General features: G+C 42.2%; 1 protein-coding gene across 1 annotated transcript; it reads left to right on the top strand.

The window, feature by feature from the left end:
• The first annotated feature begins 4,864 nt into the window (after nt 1-4,864).
• On the top strand, nt 4,865-20,204 carry ZBTB21 (zinc finger and BTB domain containing 21). Its single transcript, XM_073617267.1, has 2 exons — nt 4,865-5,040; nt 13,464-20,204. Exon 2 carries the CDS (start codon nt 13,477-13,479, stop codon nt 16,546-16,548), a length of 3,072 nt encoding a protein of 1,023 aa, XP_073473368.1. The 5' UTR covers nt 4,865-5,040; nt 13,464-13,476; the 3' UTR covers nt 16,549-20,204.
• Nucleotides 20,205-21,462: the final 1,258 nt, after the last annotated feature.

The raw sequence follows: 21,462 nt of genomic DNA, 5'->3' as shown, positions 1-21,462 counted from the left end.
AGCACCAACTACTCCGGATGTAATGGTTAAAATGAGCATATATGCAACATGTATCGGTGCCGGGAATCAAACTGACAGCCTCGTGCAATCGGCGGGCGTGGACGCCACCCTACGCGTTTCATCAGAATTGATGTCATCAGGGGTATGCCTTATAAGAGTGTAGGGCGGAGTCCATGTCTGTGACATCACCACACCCGCCGATTCCTTTAAGGTTGTCGGTTTGATTTCCGGCACCAATACATGTTGTATATATGCTCGTTTAACATACATTGCGAGTAGTTGGTGCTTTATCTTTTAATAAACTTTACAAACAGTTTTACACTATGGGAATATTTTTAGTTTACTTTCATTTATGACATGCTGAATTTATTACTTACCATCCCTTACGAGAGCGGTTCCATCCAAAGAGAAGAAAGGAGTTGAAGACTTCCCCCATAAGGGATATCTTTCCACACTGCGCTCTTGACTCATAACTTAATCTATTCTCTCTGGTAAGCAGCCATTTCTTGTACACGGTGGAGGAACGTTTGGGTGATTCACCTCTTCGTTTGATATCAAAATCCACATTTAAAGTGCAAAGTGGACTTACAGGTGCATCTCATAAAATTAGAATATCATCAAAATGTTCATTTATTTCAGTAATTCAATTCAAAAAGTGAAACTCGTATATTATATAGATGCATTACACACAGAGTGATATATTTCAAGCATTTCTTTCTTTTAATTTGGATGATTATGGCTTACAGCTAGTGAAATCCCAAAATTCAGTATCTCAGAAAGTTAGAATATTACATAAGACCAATAATATAAAGATTTTTAATACAGAAATATTGGCTTACTGAAACGTATGTCCATGTACAGTATAGTATGTACTCAATACTTGGTTGGGGCTCTTTTTGCATGAATTACGGCATCAATGCGGCGTGGTATGGAGGCGATCAGCCTGTGGCACTGCTGAGGTGTTGTGGAAGCCCAGGTTGCTTTGGTAGCGGCCTTCAGCTTGTCTGCATTGTTGGGTCTGGTGTCTCTCATCTTCCTCTTGACAATACCTCACAGATTCTCTATCAGCATCTCCATAAAGCTGGTCAACAGAGGGAAGCATGAAGTGCTCTGGAATTTCCTGGTAGAGGGCTGCGCTGACTTTGGACTTGATAAAACCCAGTGGACCAACACCAGCAGATGACATGGCTCCCCAAATAATCACTAACTGTGGAAAATTTACACTGGACCTCATGCAGTTTGGATTCTGTGCCTCTCCACTCTTCCTCCAGACTCTGGCACCTTGATTTCCAAATGAAATGGAACATTTTCCACAGTCAGTGATGATTTGGGGAGCCATGTCATCTGCTGGTGTTGGTCCACTGGGTTTTATTAAAGTCTGCGCAGCCCTCTACCAGGAAATTTTAGAGCACTTCATGCTTCCCTCTGCTGACCAGCTTTATGGAGATGCTGATTTCATTTTCCAGCAGGACTTGGCACCTGACCACACTGCCAAAAGTACCAATACCTGGTTTCATGTTATCACTGTGCTTGATTGGCCAGCAAACTCACCTGATCTAAAAACCCCATAGAGAATAGCCCCATGGAGACCAACACCAGCAGATGACATGGCTCCCCAAATCATCACTGGCTGTGGAAAATGTTGCATTTCATTTGGAAATCAAGGTCCCAGAGTCTGGAGGAAGAGTGGAGAGGCACAGAATCCAAGTTGCATGAGATCCAGTTTCCACAGTCAGTGATGATATGGGGAGTCATGTCATCTGCTGGTGTTGGTCCACTGGGTTTTATCAAGCCCAAAGTCTGCGCAACCCTCTACCAGGAAATTCTAGAGCACTTCATGCTTCCCTCTGCTGACCAGCTTTATTGAGATGCTGATAGAGAATCTGTGAGGTATTGTCAAGAGGAAGATGAGAGACACCAGACCCAGCACTGCAGATGAGCTGAAGCCTCGGTTCACACCAGAGGCGGCACGACTTGCAGGTCGCCTCACCGAGGCGACCTGCACACGACTGCTGGGGCGACTTGCAAAACGACTTCTGTATAGAAGTCTATGCAAGTCGCCCCAAGTCGCCCCCAAAGTCGTACAGGAACCTTTTTCTAGGTCGGAGCGACTTGCGTCGCTCCGATTAGAACGGTTCCATTGTACTGAACGGGACACTACTTGTCAGGCGACCTAGGTCGCCTGACAAGTCGTCCCAGTGTGAACCGAGACGAAGGCTGCTATCAAAGCAACCTGGGCTTCCATAACACCTCAGCAATGCCACGCTGCATTGATGTCGTAATTTGTGCAAAAGGAGCTCCGACCAAGTATTGAGTGCATAATATTCTGTACATGGATATATTTTTCAGTAAGCCAACATTTCTGTATTAAAAATTCTTTTTTTTTTATTGGTCTTATGTAATATTCTAATTTTCTGAGATACTGAATTTTTTGGTTTTCACTAGCTGTAAGCCATAATCATCCAAATTAAAAGAAACGCTTGAAATAAATCACTTTGTGTGTGTGTAAAACATCTATATAATATATGAGTTTCAATTTTTGAATTGAATTACTGAAATAAAGTAACTTTTTGATGATATTCTAATTTTATGAGATGCACCTGTATATTGAGCACTGGACTTTTCCACCATCTTGGATTTGAATAAGAGGTTTTGTCACTGGACTGTTATCATTCATGGGACTTTACTTATGACATAGTTTGATGTTCACATTATTTATCATTTGAAGTTTTCTTGTCAATTTACAGAGCGGCAAACTTTCTACTATACTTGTTATTTACAATCACATCCCATTGTTTTTGGCAGCAGCTCGCTTAGATCTACCAGCGCAATAACACTTGCACGTTTATACAGCGAGGGAAAAAAGTATTTGATCCTCCGCTGATTTTGTACGTTTGGCCACTGACAAAGAAATGATTAAATCATTTTAACGATCGGTTTATTTTAACAGTGAGAGGCAGAATAACAACAAAAATATCCAGAACAACGCATTTCAAAAAAGTTATGAATCGATTTGCATTTTAATGAGTGAAATAAGTATTTGATCCCCTATCAATCAGCAAGATTTCTGGCTCCCAGGTGTCTTCTATACAGGTAACGAGCTGAGATGAGGAGCACTCTCTTTAAAGGGAGTGCTCTTAATCTCAGTTTGTTACCTGTATAAAAGACACCTGTCTACAGAAGCAATCCATCATTCAGATTCCCATCTCTCCACCATGGCCAAGACCAAAGATCTGTCCAAGGATGTCAGGGACATGATTGTAGACCTACACAAGGCTGGAATGGGCTACAAGACCGTCGCCAAGCAGCTTGTTGAGAAGGTGACAACTGTTGGTGCGATTATTTGCAAATTGAAGAAATACAAAATAACTGCCAGTCTCCCTCAGTCTGGGGCTCCATGCAAGATCTCACCTCGTGGAGTTTCAATGATCATGAGAACAGTGAGGAATCGGCCCAGAACTGCACGGGAGAATCTTGTCAATGATCTCAAGGAGCTGGGACCATAGTCACCAAGACAACAATTGGTAACACACTACGCCACGAAGGACTGAAATCCTGCAGCGCCCGCAAGGTCCCCCTGCTCAAGAAAGCACATGTACAGTCTGTCTGAAGTTTTCTAATGAACATCTGAATGATTCAGAGGAGAACTGGGTGAAAGTGTTGTGGTCAGAGGAGACCAAAATCGAGCTCTTTGGCATCAACTCAACTCGCTGTGTTTGGAGGAGGAGGAGGAATGCTGCCTATAACCCTAAGAACACCATCGTCAAACATGGAGGTGGTAACATTATGCTTTGGGGGTGTTTTTCTGCTAAGGAGACAGGACAACTTCACCGCATCAAAGGGATGATGGACGGGGCCTCATACCATCAAATCTTGGGTGAGAACCTCCTTCCCTCAGCCAGGGCATTGAAAATGGGCCATTGATGGGTATTCAAGTATGACAATGACCCAAAACATACGACCAAGGCAACAAAGGAGTGGCTGAAGAAGAAGCCCATTAAGGTCCTGGAGTGGACTAGCCAGTCTCCAGACCTTAATCCCAAAGAAAATATGTGGAGGGAGCTGAAGGTTCGAGTCACCAAACGTCAGCCTCGAAACCTTAATGACTTGGAGAGGATCTGCAAAGAGGAGTGGGACAAAATCCCTCCTGAGATGTGTGCAAATCTGGTGGGCCAACTACAAGAAATGTCTGACCTCTGTGATTGCCAACAAGTACTAAGTCATGTTTTGTGAAGGGGTCAAATACTTATTTCACTCATTAAAATGTAAATCAATTTATAACTTTTTTGAAATGCGTTTTTCTGGATATTTTTATTGTTATTCTGTCTCTCACCCTTAAAATAAACCGACCATTAAAATGATAGACTGATCATTTCTTTTTCAGTGGGCAAATGTACAAAATCAGCAGGGGAGCAAATACTTTTTTTCCCTCTCACTGTACATCATTATAGGTTTTTTTTTTTTCACATTTTTATAATAGAATTTAATTTTTTAAGATTTTAATTATATATATATTTAATATAGGGTTTTATTTATTTGTTATACTTTACTATTATAATTTTATAAACCCCTTACTATATAAAAGAATATAAAATCCTATAATAATATTATAAAGAGTCATAAACTCTTACATTATTGGATATATAATTCCTAGGATGATATATTGTTAGACCTCTGTCCGTGTTGTGTAGTGCACATCATGCTGGGACTTGTAGTTCACCTGCAGAACACAGGAGGGATGACATCTCCCCCGTCATCTCTTCTGCTGCTGATGACAATAACAATCATCATCACTTTCTCTCCCCGGAGCCCCTCCCCCGGCTCCGCCCCCCTCTCCCCCCGCCCCTCCGGCGGATCCAGCCAATCGGAACGCCGCGCACGTGACGAGCGCTCCGTGCGATGACCTCATCTCTGGTGTGGGATGACGTCAAATTCAAGATGGATGGAATCACGGCGGCAGGAGCTCGCAGATGAATTGCGGACCGGAGGGAGAAGACAGCGGCGCGGTGAAGAATCCGCCGCCCCGGGCCGGGAGTGACGGTGGGTTATCCGGGCGTCCCCGTAGAGCCAAGGCCCGCGGGCCGCTCCCTGACGTAACAACCCTGCGCTGCCCTCTCCGTCCCTTCCTTGCGTCTGCCCTCTTCCCGGGAGCGCCGCCGCCTTCCCCTAAATAGCTGTCAGCTCGCCTGCCTCTCTCTCCCCCCCTCACACACCCTTCTGTTGAAGCAGCTGCCACTGCGCATGCGCCGAAGATAGTGCGAGGCGGCGCGGACTGCGCTTGCGCGCTGTTTCGCCACGTGACGTGCTGGGTGGCTTCCTATTGGCGGAGTGTGCAAGCTGATGATTTTCTCGCTAGGTTTGTCCCCACTGAGTGAGTCATGATGTTGGAGACCGTTAGCTCTCCTCCTATGACGTGTGGCTCCTGGAATATGGCGGCGTGAGCCAAGTGGCTATTTCACATGACCAGTTTTTCCCTTTTTTTTTTTTTTTTCAATCCTTCTTCTTAAAGGGGACATGTCACAACTAAAATGAACTTTTTTCTAAAAGTGACCTATTAGTGTTCTGTTATACTTTTACTGGTGTACTATAACAAATCTAAATGTATATGATCTTTACAATTAGTGAGGCTAGATATGGGAGCTGCATCCTCTGGCAGGGGTTATCCACCAACCGCAAGGGAAACCGACCCCCAACCAAAAAGCTCCTCCCACCCTCCCCCCTTTATATATTTTTTATTAAAAAAAAAAAAAAAAAATATATATATATATATATATATATATATATATATATTTTTTTTTTTTTTTTATTTTGTTATTTATTTAACTGCTTGCTGTTCGGGGCAATTTTGACACTTTTCACACACATTAAAATCAGCATTTTTTGCTAGAAAATTACTTGGAATCCGCAAAGCCATTATATTACTTCTGAACGCAGAGACCCCAGAGAATAAAATGGTGGCTGTTGCAATTTTTTTTAGTCCCACAATATTTGCGCACGCATATTTGAAACCCCTTGCCGACTGCAATACGTGTGTGTATGTGTGTGTATGTATATATATATATATATATATATATATATATATATATATATATATATTACACACCTCACAACTTTTTGAGATGGGAACGAGGGACACCTTTTACCAAAAGTACGTAGGCATAGGACACACCCCTTGCCACGCCCCCTTGTGGGGGAATTCTACAAAATAAATAAAAGATTAGTTAAATCCACTAGGGCTTTTTTTATTTTTATTTCTTGCCACTATTATTATTCCTTGATTCTGGCTTTTGACATTTACAGATGGAGCAATTTAGAAACTGGATGAAAGGTTTAGCACATTTTGAAAGAAATAGTCCATTTTATATACAACTATATAGATCAGAGCAAAATGAAGGACAAATGAGGAGGAAAGAGGGACTTTGTTCCAGACCAGGGACAATCCCTCGAAATCAGGGACAGTTGGGAGCTATGGTGGTGTGTTTATATATAGATAGATAGATATGATGTGTGTGTATGTATATGTATACACACACATACGTTGTGGTTTGCCGGGTTTATGGCTGAAGATATCGGTCATGACCCCGGTACTGTTTTTTGCAGCCAGCTCATGAGCTGCTGGAACGGTTTCTAAAGTGGGGGGGGGGGGGGGTCCCCTCGCCAGTGTTTCTCGGGCTTACCGTTTCTGCCGGTTCGCCCAAGAAACGATCCACTGGTGCAGCCGGCTGCTCCCATAGGTGACTAAAGCAATACTCTTTGATCTCCTCTATGGCTTTAGAGGACCGGAGCGACGTCATGAGATCACTTTCGGTCCAGGGTGGAGCTCAACTTTTTTTTTTTTGATCTTTAGCTTTTAAAATAGAAGTATAGGCAAACCTTTTTTTTTTTTCCCATTTAGGGAGGGTTATAACTCTTGTTAGTTTTTTTTTTTTTTCTCCACCTTCTGTGTCCCATTGCGGAGAATTCACATCCTGACAGGTGTTCTAATCCTTCTCCACTCTATCCAAAACTAAAAAAAAAAAAAAAGTTTTGCCTTTAGTTCTACTTTAAAGGTAAGGAAGAGATTTGGGGTCTTTTTGCCCCCAGATCTCTCCATGAAGAGGACCTGTCATCCTTATTTCTATTACAAGGAATGTAAACAAAAAGTGCCAGAAAAGGCCTTCAAGTGGTTAAAATCAGCACCTTTTTATTGAAAATTACTCAGAATCCCAATACAATTATTTATATATATATATATATGTGTGTGTGTGTGTATATTTTTGTTTTTTTAAAGCAGAGGTCCTTGGGAATAAAATGGTGGCTGTTGCAATTGTTTTATGTCGCACAAAATATTGAGCATCTATTTATCAAACGCATTATTTTAAGAAATACAATAAAATAAATTGTAGTGCACACAGACACAATGTAATACGCAATGTTTGGTAAAGTATAAAAAAAGATGTTGCCTCGAGTAAATAAATACCAAATGTGTCAAGATTTAAAATTGCGTATGCCCATTAAATAAATGGTGACAAACTACAGTACCTAAAAGTATCCATCCATGGGTGACTAAACACCTTACAGGTTATCAGGTTAAGACTTAACTGCTTCAGCCCCGGAAGATTTTACCCCCTTCCTGGCCAGAGCATTTTTTGAAATTTTGAAAAAAACGCAATATTTTTAACTTTTTGCTATAATAAATATCTCCAAAAAATATATTAAAAAAAAAAATTTTTTTTTTTCTCAGTTTAGGCCGATACGTATTCTTCTACATATATTTGGGGGGGGGGGGGGAATCACAGTAAGTGTTTATTGATTGGTTTGCGCCAAATTCATAGCGTCTACAAAATAGGGGATGGTTTTATGGCATTTTTATTAATAATTTTTATTTTACTAGTAATGGCGGCGATCAGCGATTTTTATCATGACTGCGACATTATGGCGGACACATCGGACACTTTTGGTGCTATTTTGGGACCATTCACATTTATACAGCGATCAGTGCGATTAAAAATGCATTGATTACTGTGTAAATGTGAATGGCAGTGAAGGGGTTAACCAGGAGGGGGCGCTGCAGGGGTTAAGTGTATCCTAGGGGTGTGTTCTAACTGGGGGGAGGGGCTATGTGTGACACGACACTGATCACCGCTCCCGATAGCAGAGATCAGTGACAGTGTCACAAGGCAGAACGGGGAAACGCTTGTTTACATCAGCATCTCTCCATTCTTCCTCTCCGTGAGCCGATGGCGGGTATCACCGCGAACATGGAGTCCGCAGGACCCGCGATACATCTTGAGGTGGGCACGCGCCTGCTATGCAAGCCCCTACAAAATCACGTAGTGTATTGTGATTTTGCGCAGCGGAGCCAACCTGCCGCAGTAAAACTGCGGCGGCTGGTCCGTAAGTAGTTAAAGTGGTTGTAAAGGCTGAAGGTTTTTTTTTTTTTTTTTACCCTAAAATGGTTGTAAATGTCAGACATGAAAAATAAACAAAGCATATCCCTCTATAGCAGGGATATGCAATTAGCAAAACCTCCAGCTGTTCCAAAACTACAAGTCCCATCATGCTTCTACCTCTGGGTGTCATGCTTGTGGCTGTCAGAGTCTTGCTATGCATCATGGGACTTGTAGTTCTGCAACAGCTGGAGGTCCGCTAATTCCATATTCCTGCTCTATAGTGTGTATTCGAGTCCCAGCAGTGTCTTCAGTGAAGAGAAAATCTCCAACCTTGGCGGCAGAGCCTGGCTGATGATGTCATCCATAGGCTTACAATGGTGCATCTGTTGTCGGCTTTCCCTCCTCTACACTGAAGCTGCCGCTGGGAGCCGATCATGTGACTGGGACTGGAGCGCATTTCCACCTGGGGGGGTGGGACCAGGTTTAAGTATAGTTGGGATTTGACAGGACTTACACTTTAAGTTCATTATCCTTATGTAAGCTCTGACAAAAACATGGAGCTTACACAAGGATTAGACTCTTAACAGATTAACACAGTGAATTGTGGGGTCAATTCAGGGATGGAGACGATGTAAACAACAAAGTGTAGCACCTATACGACTCTGAGCTCATAAGGACATAAGCGGGTGTACGCTCACCGGCCACTTTATTAGGTACACCTTGCTAGTATCGGGTTGGACCCCCTTTTGCCTTCATTCTTCGTGGCATAGATCCAACAAGGTGTTGGAAACGTTCCTCAGAGATTTTGCTCCATAGTGACATGATAGCATCACGCAGTTCCTGCAGATTTTCGGCTGCACATCCATGATGCGAATCCCCCCTTCCACCACATCCTAAAGGTGCTCTATTGGATTGAGATCTGGTGAGTGTGGAGGCCATTGGAGTACAGGGACCTCATTGTCCAGTGATGAGATGATCGGAGCTTTGTGACATGGTGCATTATCCTGATGGAAGGAGCCATCAGAAGATGGGTACACTGTAGTCATATAGGGATGGACATGGTCAGCAACAATAGGTAGGCCGTGGTGTTTAACCACTTCCCGGCCGGCCTATAGCAAAATGGCGGGCAGGCGGTGGTTGCGTTATCCTGACTGGGCGTCATATGACGTCCAGCAGGATAACAGCCACCGGGCGCGCATCGCGGCGATCGGTGGTGCGGTGTGTCATTCTGGCACACCACTACACCGATCTCGGTAAAGAGCCTCCGACGGAGGCTCTTTACCATGCGATCAGCCGTGTCCAATCACGGATGATCACGATGTAAATGGGAAGAGCCGTTGGTCGGCTTTTCCTCACTCGTCTGATAGATGTGAGTAGAGGAGAGCTGATCGTCAGCTCCCCTGACAGAGGGGGTCTGTGCTGATTGTTTATCAGCGCAGCCCCCCCTCGGCTCCCGCCCAGGACCACCATCATGCCGCCCAGGACCACCACGATGGCCACCACACTGGACCACCAGGTATGCGCCCCCCCCAGACCACCAGGGAAATGCAAATCTGTGCCAAGGCAGCTGCCAATCAATGCCCAGGCAGCTGCCAATCAGTGCCCACTCACAATGCCTACCACTGCCAGTGCCACCAGGGATGCATATCAGTGCCACGTATTAATGCCCAGCAGTGCCGCCTATCAATGCCACCTATAAGTACCCATCTTTGCAGCCTTTCAGTGCCCATCCGTGTCGCCTATCAGTGCCCATAAGTGCCACCTATCAATGCCCATCAGTGCTGCATATGAGTGCCCGCTCATTGGTGCCACCTCATCGGTGCCGCCTTATCAGTGCCTGTCAGTGAAGGAGAAACAAAAGCAAAACTTTTATTTTTTTTCAAAATTTTCAGTCTTTCTTTATTTGTTTAGCAAAAAATAAAAACCAGAGGTGATCAATTACCACCAAAAGAAAGCTCTATTTGTGGGGACAAAATGATAAAAATTATTTTTGGGTAAAGTGTAGTATGACCGCGCAATGGTCATTTAAACAGCGACAGCGCTGAAAGCTGAAAATAGGCTTGGTCAGGAAGGGGGGTAAGTGCCTGGTATTGAAGTGGTTAAACAATGGACAATTGATACTAAGGGTACCAAAGTGTGCCAAGAAAATATCCCTCACACCATTACACCACCACCAACCTGAATCAATGATACAAGGCAGGACGGATCCATGCTTTCATGTTGTTTACACCAAATTCTGACCCCACCATCTGAATGTCGCAGCTGAAATTGAGACTCATCAGACCCGGCAACGCTTTTCCAATCTTCTATTGTCCAATTTTGGTGATCCTGTGCCAATTGTAGCCTCAGTTTACTGTTCTTAGCTGACAGGAGTGGCACCCGGTGTGGTCTTCTGCTGCTGTAGCCCATCTGCTTCAAGGTTCGATGTGTTTTACATTCAGAGATGGTATTCTGCATACCTTGGTTGTAACGAGTGGTTATTTGAGTTACTGTTGCCTTTCTATCATCTGTAACCAGTCTGCCTATTCTCCTCTGACATCAATAAGGCATTTAACTCCACACAACTGCCGCTCCCAGCGAAATCCTAAGGCCTAATAAATATATAGGTATGGCATGCCATACGTTCAATGATTACAGTGTTTCCTGTTTTAGCGCACTTCACGATCTTGAAGCGGACCTTCACCGCATTGATCTCCTCCCCCTCCCCTCTTCCATACATATATATCCTTAAAAATCCTGGGTGTGCACAGACGCTCCGCTGATCTTTCAGGTACTTGGGAACTGGTAGAGCCCTGTGTTGCATCTGCACCCGCCCAGGGGATTGCAGCGTACACACATAAATGTCTCCAGATTCTGGTATATGAGCACTATAGCGGCCCACAGCATCTTTCTGCATGCAAAGATGCACTACGGAGTTGTGCAGAATTTTAGTACCAGAGTGGTACCACACTGCCTTTAGGGACAGCTGTGAAATGGCAATCCCAGGAGGTAGTGGGGCTCGGTCTAGGCCGTAAAGCAGGAAGCGCTGCCTTACAGCACAAAAAGGTAAAAATATTAGGGACATTTTTTTTTTTTTTTTCTTATAAAATAAAAAAAAAAAAAAAATCACCACGCTTACCAAAAAATGTATAAATCAATATGCTGTGTTGCTGTTAATCACTGCTGTGCGTTCCCACACCAAATACATATTAAACTATCACAAAATGCAGTGCAACTAAAAAAAAAAAAAAAACAATAAATAAACTATATTGGATTGTGCAATGTGTGTGTCCTGAAAAGAATATGAGGAAGTCACTATATCACGTGACGATACAGGGACGGGTCCACGTGACGTCATCATATCTAGAAGTTTGCATAATAATGAGGAAGACACAAGGTTCAAGAAGAGCTTGGAATGTATATTGTTTGGAGGACTTTTTGCACTATTACTGTTTTTGGAGGATTTATGGTATTTGGTCACGTTTATAATTTTTATCATTTTCTGAGACTGCATGTCTATTTTATATATATATTATATATATATATATATATATATATATAAAAAAATATATTAGGGCTGCAACTAACGATTATTTTCATAATCGATTAGTTGGCCGATTATTGTTTAGATTAATCGGTTAATAACCTTAACAAAAAAGTGTGGTGTATAATTTAGTTAATATGTAAAGTTTAAAAAAAGGCAATTTATTCTTAAATATCTCTATGCAGTGGTAAATAAAAATAGCCAACTATATGGTTAGGGAGCAAAATATCTAATCCACTCTGAGAATAACAGACAGAAGAGATATACTGTGTATACACTAAAAGAGGAGATATACTGTATATACTATTAGAGGAGAGATAAGAACGTTCATCAGATTTTCTAATTGTTAGTGGGGTCAAATCGACGTTCATTTCAACCACAGTAATGGGAAAATTTGGAAATAATAATAAACTTCTTGGTGAAAGGAATTATCAGACAGTGTATGTGATTTTCGTTCAGAAATTACAATTATTTTAAAAACAGAATGTTAAAAACAAGTGAAAATTTCAAACATTCTTTCATTCATCGAATGTACAAAGATTTTTCGTCTGAATATTCTCATCTGAAAATTGATCTGTGTGGCCAGCATAAGGCTCGGTGCACACCTATGCAGTTTGCTTTTGATCTGTTTCTGCAATGCTCTTTGCTGTGCGTTTTGATTTTTGCGCACGTGATTTTGCTGCGATTGGCGTTTTTGCATTTTTTTTTGGCCAATTTGTTGTTGGGCAGATTAAAAAATTCAAATTGCTGCAAAAACGCATTACATGCTTTTCTGCAGCTTCTCCATTGAAGTACGTTGAACCAAAAAAGCACTGTTTTGCGTTAAAAAAAAAAGTCACTGACGCTTTTCAAATATGCAGCGGCTGAAAAAGCATAGATGTGAATGTGTCCCATAGGAAACCATGTAAATGAATTTTAGTCCGTTTCTGCATAAGCACCAAAAAACACATAGATGTGAACCAGGTGTAAGACGTTTAGTAACATAATGGGGTTAAAAAAATGAATATTAGCCCTTTATAGTCCAAAAAAAACAAATAATCACTACTGTAAGGGGTTTGTTTTTTTTACTGTAGAACTGTGAAAGAAATAGTTACAGTAGCGATTATTTGCTCTTTTTGTACCATAAAGGGCTAATTTTAGTTTTTTTTTAACCACATTATGTTACTGGCCGATTAATCGATTATGAAATTAATCGATGACTATTTTCATAATCGATTAGTTGTCGATTAATCGATTAGTTGTTTCAGCCCTTATATATATATATATATATATATATATATATATATATATATATATATATATATATATATATATATATATATATATAATATTTTTGTATTATTATTGTTTTTAGGACACTCATATACAGTTTGTTTGCACCATCCTATACCTATATAGTTTATTACTTTTATTTTTTTGAGTTGTGCTGCACTTTGTGATATTTATTTAAAGAAAAAAAAAAGGAGGGAGAGGAACAAAATAAAAAAAAAAGTTGCCATAAACAGTTAGGTTCTCCTCAACATGTAGCAGAAAAACTGATTGTTTCATGTCTGTTTTTTGTTTTCCAGGTTTCTCAGAACAATGGATGGCCTTCTACATTACATAAATCCAGCCCATGCGATTTCCATTCTAAGTTCCTTAAATGAGGAACGCCTGAAGGGTCAGCTGTGCGATGTTCTTCTGATAGTCGGAGACCAGAAATTTAGAGCACACAAAAACGTGTTGGCCGCCAGCAGCGAATACTTCCACAGTCTGTTCACGGACAAAAACAACGAGTCTCAGACGGTCTTTCAGCTGGACTTTTGCGAAGCTGACGCCTTTGAAAACGTCTTGAACTACATCTATTCCTCATCGCTGTTTGTTGAAAAAGGAAGTCTCGCGGCGGTTCAGGAACAAGGATACAGCCTTGGAATAAGCTTCCTGACAAATATTCTTTCCAAAACCCCACAGGCACCATTTTCTTCTTCCAGCAAAAAGTTGACTGTCCAAGAGGAAGATGAAAGTGGGTCTCAGCAAAGAAGCGTTATTGTCTGTCAAAGCAGAACCGAGGCGCAAAGCAGGGACTTGTGTAATCAGGACAAAAGCCAGACAAAGCCTTCAACGTCTTTGGGGAAAGCACCTTCCGTTAAGCACCATGTGCGCCCGGGTGATTCTCTTGCCAGTTTCTTGTCTTCTGAAAGGAAGTGGCATGGGTCCTCTAACTCAGGTGAACAGCCCTTAAGTGGGTCGCTGAAACGAAAAGCAACATTTCATCAGAAGGTATCTGAAGGACATGATGTTGATGTGAATGACCATCCTTCTGCTGGATCACATCCAAGGGGAAATGAGATTTTAAAGAAGAAATTGGCATCAGCATCTTTACTTGGCTCAACAGAATCTCTGTATTCGTCACAGAAACCAGAAAAAGGCACTTCAGAAATGAAAGACGAAAGAAAGATACTGTGTTATCCTCAGATGGGACTTGGAGCTTCTTCTATCAGATCCTCAAGCCAACAGATTGACCGTAGCGGTCCACTTGTTAAGAGTCTTCTTAGAAGATCATTATCTATGGACAGTCAAGTTCCTGCATACTCGCAAAGTATTGATTTGCAATCCATTCAAGTAACAGCATCCCAAAGGGATAGTCCAAATGAGGATGCGCTTCTTGGAATTTCTCAAAGGCACAATTTAAAAGGACCTATAGATAAACCTGGAATCCGAGACAAGGAGCAGGAAAAGACTTTGGATCCTTTAAGACCCTTTAGTTTATCACAGTCAACTTCTACAGAGAACGATTTATGCATAAAGACTGAGCCCAGCAGCCCTGCTTCAGAACCATCAGAGGCAATGCGAATAGGAGATGCTACTCAGCAAAGGAGTAGAGCATTTTCCGTTAAATCTGAAGACCCTCCTTTGCGTACTCATTCAGCTAAAAGAAAATTTCAGCCAGAAAAAAAGATACCACCTTTAAGAGTAAAATTGAAAAGAAGTAGTTCTCCAGAATCTGATGGAAATTATGCAGAAGACTCTACAGCCCTTGGCGATTTCTCAGATTCAGACGATAGCAAGGAAATGGTCATCGCAACGCCAGATGTCCTTCAAAACAGAAAATTCAAATGTAAACACTGCCTTAAAATTTTTAGATCGACAGCTGGTCTTCATCGTCACGTTAACATGTACCATAACCCCGAAAAACCATACTCGTGCGATATTTGCTACAAAAGGTTCCACACAAATTTTAAAGTGTGGACGCACTGTCAGACGCAACATGGAGTATTGAAAAATCCATCGCCTGCTTCAAATGCACAAACCGTTTTGGATGAAAAATTCCAAAGGAAACTAATAGACATTGTAAGAGAACGGGAAATTAAAAAAGCGCTTATGTTTAAGTTGCGAAGGGGCAAACCAGGCTTCCCTGGATCTTCTAGTAGCCAAGCACAAGCCATGAAAAGAAGCTTGAGATCGAGAACCAAAGCTGCTTTCACTTGCAACCAGTGTGGGAAATCTTACCGTTTTCTTACGCAGTATAAACAGCACCTCAAAATGCATCCAGAAGAGAGGTCTACGTATAGCAACAAGTCCATCAGGCCTAAGGTATCTTCTCCTCCAAAGAGCCCGGTGGAAAACAAGGAGGTGTATCCTTGCCGACTTTGCAATGTAAAGTTTACTTCATTTCTTGAGCAAGGGAATCATGAACGCATGTGCAGAAATGCTACTCTATGCCCTTACTGTAGCCTTCGGTTTTCAACCCCAGAACAGAAAAACGAACATGAACCAAAGTGCGAATATAAAAAGCTGACATGCCTTGAGTGCATGCGAACATTTAAATCTTCTTTCAGCATCTGGCGTCATCAAGTTGAAGTCCACAACCAAAATACAATGACGCCAACGGAAAACTTTTCACTGCCTGCGCTCGATCACAACGGAGAGGTCAACAATCCACCAAGGTTGCAGTCTTTGTCCGAGTCCAGCAAAGGGAATAGCTTTCTCTCGAAAGACGACGGTGTTTATAGCGATTCTTCGGAACATATGAACTTCGATTCTGAGGATTCTAACTGCCTCCCAGAGGACCTTAGCGTTTCAAAACAGTTTAACGTTAAAATTAAGGAAGAACCCACAGATGAGATGGACGATAGCTCAGAAGCCATTTACAGTCAAAAGGAAGACATGACTGGCTCTGAGCGCGGCATGTGGTCGTGTGAAAAATGCGGGAAAATGTTTACAGTCCATAAACAGCTGGAACGCCACCAGGAACTCTTGTGCTCAGTCAAGCCATTCATCTGTCACGTATGCAACAAAGCCTTCCGAACGAATTTTCGACTTTGGAGTCACTTTCAGTCGCACATGGCACAAGGAGAAGATGTGTCATCTTTTAAAGAGCCAGAAGCTTGCGCTCCTGTGAGCTCTCCATCTCCACCTCCTCCTCCTCCTCCTCCCCCGCCACCACCACTGCCCCCTAAAATACCGCCCATAGAGCCAGAGAGACGCCCGGCTTTACCGGAAAAATCAGGTGCGAACGAAAAAGGCTTTGCCCCTCAAGAATCAGATACTCTTTTTTACCATGCCCCACCCCTTTCAGCCATTACCTTCAAACGGCAATTCATGTGTAAACTGTGTCATAGGACCTTTAAGACTGCGTTCAGTTTGTGGAGTCACGAGCAAACACACAACTGAACCTTCGGTGCTACAATACATGTTTTTGTTTGTTTTTTTTTTCTTCTGACAGTTGCTACCGATTAGCTAAAAGTAGAAGATCTCTGAAGATTTTGAGAGCCGGTGATTTTTCATTTTTTATTGCTGTTGCTAGAAGAATTTTAAATGGTGTGCAGTAATTTGGTCTTAAATCGACTAGTAAACTAAACCCCATCCCCTCCAAATCTGCATTTTTGTCTTACATTATCAGTTTTATATGCATGGAATCCCTTACCTGCCCTCGCTTTACATAAAGTTTCAGTTGCACCAACTTATCTTTTTGGTGTTGGTTGGAGACTTATTCTTTTGAAGTTTTTAGTCACCTCACATCTATAATTCTTCAGGACATGATATTTTTTGTATTTACTGCAGACCGTAAAAGATGATGTAACTATTAGTTATCCTGTAGCAATAATCAATACAAGAACCTCAATTCAGTATGTCACATTTTTTTTTTGGTGAATCTTCGTCTTTATCTGACCAACAGATGGTTCTGTGCTGTGCGATTTAGACTAGCCTTGGTAGAAAAAGTTTTTATATTGTTTTAGTATTCGGCAAAACCAGATATCACATGGTTTTGAAAACTTCTAGCTATGATATTCTTTTCTCCTTTAATAGATCAAATTTTGTGATTTAAAGGGTGAGTTTGACTACAGCTGATATCTCAATTTTTGCTAGAGAGTTAAATCCACTCAACAGTTCCTGTTCAGTCACAAGGTGCTTCTCTCTGCTTAGGTCTGGATACACTTTATGGGCAAAAACCCCATCATCACAGCTGTGTGAGCTTGTTGCACATTCCAGTGCTAAACAATCAACATGAATATGATGCTACCCTGTTTCCCGATTGTAGCTTCGATTAGCATCCACTCTTCTAGGAAGGCTTTCCACAAGACTTTAGAGTTTGTTTGTGGGCGTTTGTGCCAGTTCTGCCCAAACAGCATTTGTAAGTCAAATACTGATGTTAGACAAGAAAACTTTAGCATTCCAAATTTACCCCAAGGTGTTCAGTAGGGTTGAAGTCGGGGCTCTGTGCAAGCCACTACAGTTCCCCCACACCATACTTATCAAAGTGTCTGATTATAAATCAGAGGTGTTTCAGACAATGAGAAGAAGAACATAAAAAGAGGATAAAAAGGCCACGAGAGGCATATGCTGCAGCGATCTTTTAAGCAACAAAATATATAGTATTTATATAATCATATTTGTGGGGTTGCAAGGTACCCATTCAAAGGTCAAGCAACCTGATTATGAGCTTGTGGAAAATATGACTTTCTCCACGCAGAATATGATTGAAGGTTGTATTCAATGCCTGTCTGTATTTCCCTGAAATACAGACAGGCATTAATTGAGCACAATTCATGTATTTAATGGTATAGAGCAGCCAGTCTCAACCACTATGGTCCCTCCAGAGGTTTCTAGGGGTTCCTTGAGATGTGGCTTATTGGCCTCCCATTCAATGGTGCCTGCAGAGTTCCAATGCCACTAAGCAGAGCCAGCACCATGGCCTCAATCTTCTTTATTTATCTGCAAGGGTGGCATTCTGACCACCACTGTAATACATGCATTCTTCTCTTTGACCACCACTGTAAGGGGGGCATTTTTCCCACTGGCGATCATTGAATTGGTTTAGTCAGCGGTACCATGAGACTTAAAAATTTTCAGGGGTTCCTCTGGGTCAACAGGGTTTTCCTCTGGGTCAACAGAGTTGACAAAGGCTGGTATAGAGGAGAAGGCTCCAACGATGAGTTCAACAGAGGTACTTTTATGATAAGAAGGTACTTCCATATATGTTCTTCAAAAATGGTTGGTACTGGTTATTAAAACAAGCTAAGACGTGATTTGATGCATTTCTTGGCTTTTTGGTGGCCATTTCACCAGGAAAAGGTGTACGGCGGGGGTGCTAAATTAAGATTCATCTTACATCCGTGTGCTCTGCCCCTTCACAGTAGTGTTCTGAACCCACCCCCTTCACATTAACACCCGCACAGCAGTGTCCTCTGCCCTCCCTCACATCACCCTCTCCACACAGCAGTGTCCTCTGCCCTTTCACATCACCCCCCTTCACATCACCTCCTGCCCCCTCTCACCTCACCCCCCCCCCTTATAGCAGTGTCCTCTGCCCTCTCACATCACCCCCCTTCACATCACCTCCTGCCCCCTCTCACCTCACCCCCCCCTCCCTTATAGCAGTGTCCTCTGCCCTCTCACATCACACGCCCCCACAGCAGTGTCCTTTTTACTCCACTTCACACCACCTTCTGCCCCCCCCCTCCACTGTAGTGTCCTCTACCCCCCCCCTTCACATCACCTCCCCCCCAACAATAGTGCCCTCTGCCCCTCTCACATCACCCCCACAGTAGTGTCCTCTTCTGCCACCTTCACATCACCCCCCCTTGTTTTGGGGCCTTAATCTCTATACCATGTCTTAAAGGAGCTGGCTTTGGGGGCACAGCCCTGCTGGAACAGAAGAGACCTTCCCCAAAAATTTTCCCCAAGGCCTGAAAAAGCACAGTTGTATTATTAAAAATGTCTTTTCCTGGAAACACCTGAGCTCAATCATTTGGCCCATTGTTGGTGTCTTTGAGAGGAATTGGGCACCATTCTTGGTGTCATTGGGAGGAACTATGCCCCATCATTGGTGCTATTATAGGAATTGTGCACCATCGTTGGTGTTATTGGGAGTAATAGTGCCCCATCGCTGGTGTCATTGTAAGAAATAGTGCCCCAAGGGCTGGACAAAAGTAAGCAAAGGGCCATAGTTTGGAGACCACTGATTTGGAGGGACATACCTTTGGCCATTTAGAAATGTGATGATCGGGTTCCACAAACCTTTGGCCATATAGTGTATCTGCTACGAGGGGTTCTACTTTCTTTTTGTTGAATTTTTAACCATGGTGGGAAAAAACCGAGATGGGGGAACTACAGCGGAGAGAGCTTGCAGCAGTAGTCTCCAAGAGCTATGAAAATATAGTAAGTGGTCCAACCAAAAAAAGACATCGGATGGACTGACCCCTTTAAGCTTCAGCATTTTACTGTTTTTGATTTGTATGAACAGAAATCTTCAACAATTCCTTTTCCATCAGTTTAGTAATTTTTATTTTATTTTAATTATTTCAGTCAACAGTTACAACTACCAATCATTATCATGAAGGCAGTTCTTTATCATAGGACATGTGTTTTTTTTTTTTTTTTGAAGGTTACACGGCATACCCGTGTCTAGATGTGTTCTTTTTGGAATTTTTTTTTTTTTTTTTTTACAGTAGCACAAATACAATTTGAAATTTTCTTTGGTTTTATGGTTATCGGAGTGAAACTTTAGTTTTGTAAAGAAAAACAACACAACAGGGATTACTTGGATCAATACTAAATTAACTCGGAAAGCACAGTTTTAGGTAACAGAATTAGCGATTTTACAATGCTTAATGTCAGTGTTGCTAAAAAAAAACAGATTAAGGCTGGGATTATTACAGATCTGTCACACCCTACTACTCAGTGAATTACAATACTTTTATAGAATCCATTTACCATTTCCAGAGTTGGTTAGGAAAGTCGTATAAGGTTCAATAGGGTAAATGTGCATAAACGTTACCGTTACTATTTTTTTCCAATAAAAAAAAAGGTACATTTTTGTCATCATTTATTGTTGTTTTTGATCTAATCTTTTATGTGTCATGTACCAATCAGATACTGTAAGCATTTACATAAAAAAAACAGGTATAATAAAGCGGAACTAAACTCATGTTTACCAAAACAGTTACATTCAAGGCATGATGTAAATGATAACTGTCAGTTACTTGTGTCCTCAACCGAACTGTCAAATCATAAAATGACTGGTGCTATAAGTGATTGCGGGTGCAGCACCATGGCAGCTGACGATCAAACAGAGAAAGGAAGCTTCATTGGCTGTAAACGATAGGATGCTTTTAGTTCAGGGATATGCAATTAGCGGACCTCCAGCTGTTGCAGAACTACAAGTCCCATGAGGCATAGCAAGACTCTGACAGCCACAAGCACATCTCTTTTAGGTAGAGGCATGATGGGACTTGTAGTTTTGCAACAGCTGGAGGTCCGCTAATTGCATATCCCTGTTTTAGTTCCTAAGGCAAGGCCATACACAGTGCAAAATTCTTTCCTGCAACCATGGGTTGCAGAAAAGAAGTTTGCACAATCGCCCCCCATTAACCTAGACCGTGTTGACAGGGGAATCAGTGATTGTCTTCTTCCCGCAGGAGAAGACAGTATAATCGCAAGAGGATCCGGCAGGCTGATTCTACCCAAGTTGATCAATCTGGTACATTCAGCTTGCCCTTTTAACAGTTCAGTTCTTGGCCAGTTCCTGCTGAATCGGCTGAGATTCGAACCGCGTCTAAGTGAAACAGAAGGCACCTTGGGGTCAATTCACTAAGAGTTAAATACAGCATGTATGGAAAAAAAAAAAATCATAACCACAAGTTCATTTTTTTTTTTTTTATTTTGCAGTATACAGCGTGTGTTTTTGCACTTTATTTTACTGCAGACGGGCTGCAGTGGGTACTGCAACCTTTAGCAGGGCTATTCCTAATACTGCTAAATGTGACAGTTCAGCTCAGAGTTGCTGGTTGTAAACCAGCACCCGCCGGTAACCTAACAACCATTCTTCTGACAGCAGAATGTAAACCAGCATTAAAAAAAGGGGAGAAAAAACAGCGTGGGGTCCCCCTTGGGTACTGTGTACGTCTTACTCGTTCACATGGGGGGGAGGATCTGGGGGCCCACTGAGCCAGGGTTGTGGGGAAGAGGCACTTGTCCTCATCAACACGGGGACAAGGGGCTTTGGGGGGGAGCCTCAAATGTTGAGGGCATGTAGCTTGATATGGTTTTGAACGGGGGGGCGCTCGTTTGAACCCCCCCCCCCCG

Source organism: Aquarana catesbeiana, linkage group LG02, assembly GCF_042186555.1.
Source record: "Aquarana catesbeiana isolate 2022-GZ linkage group LG02, ASM4218655v1, whole genome shotgun sequence".
Lineage (NCBI taxonomy): Eukaryota > Metazoa > Chordata > Amphibia > Anura > Ranidae > Aquarana > Aquarana catesbeiana.
This window is presented reverse-complemented; position numbering and strand designations above follow the sequence as displayed.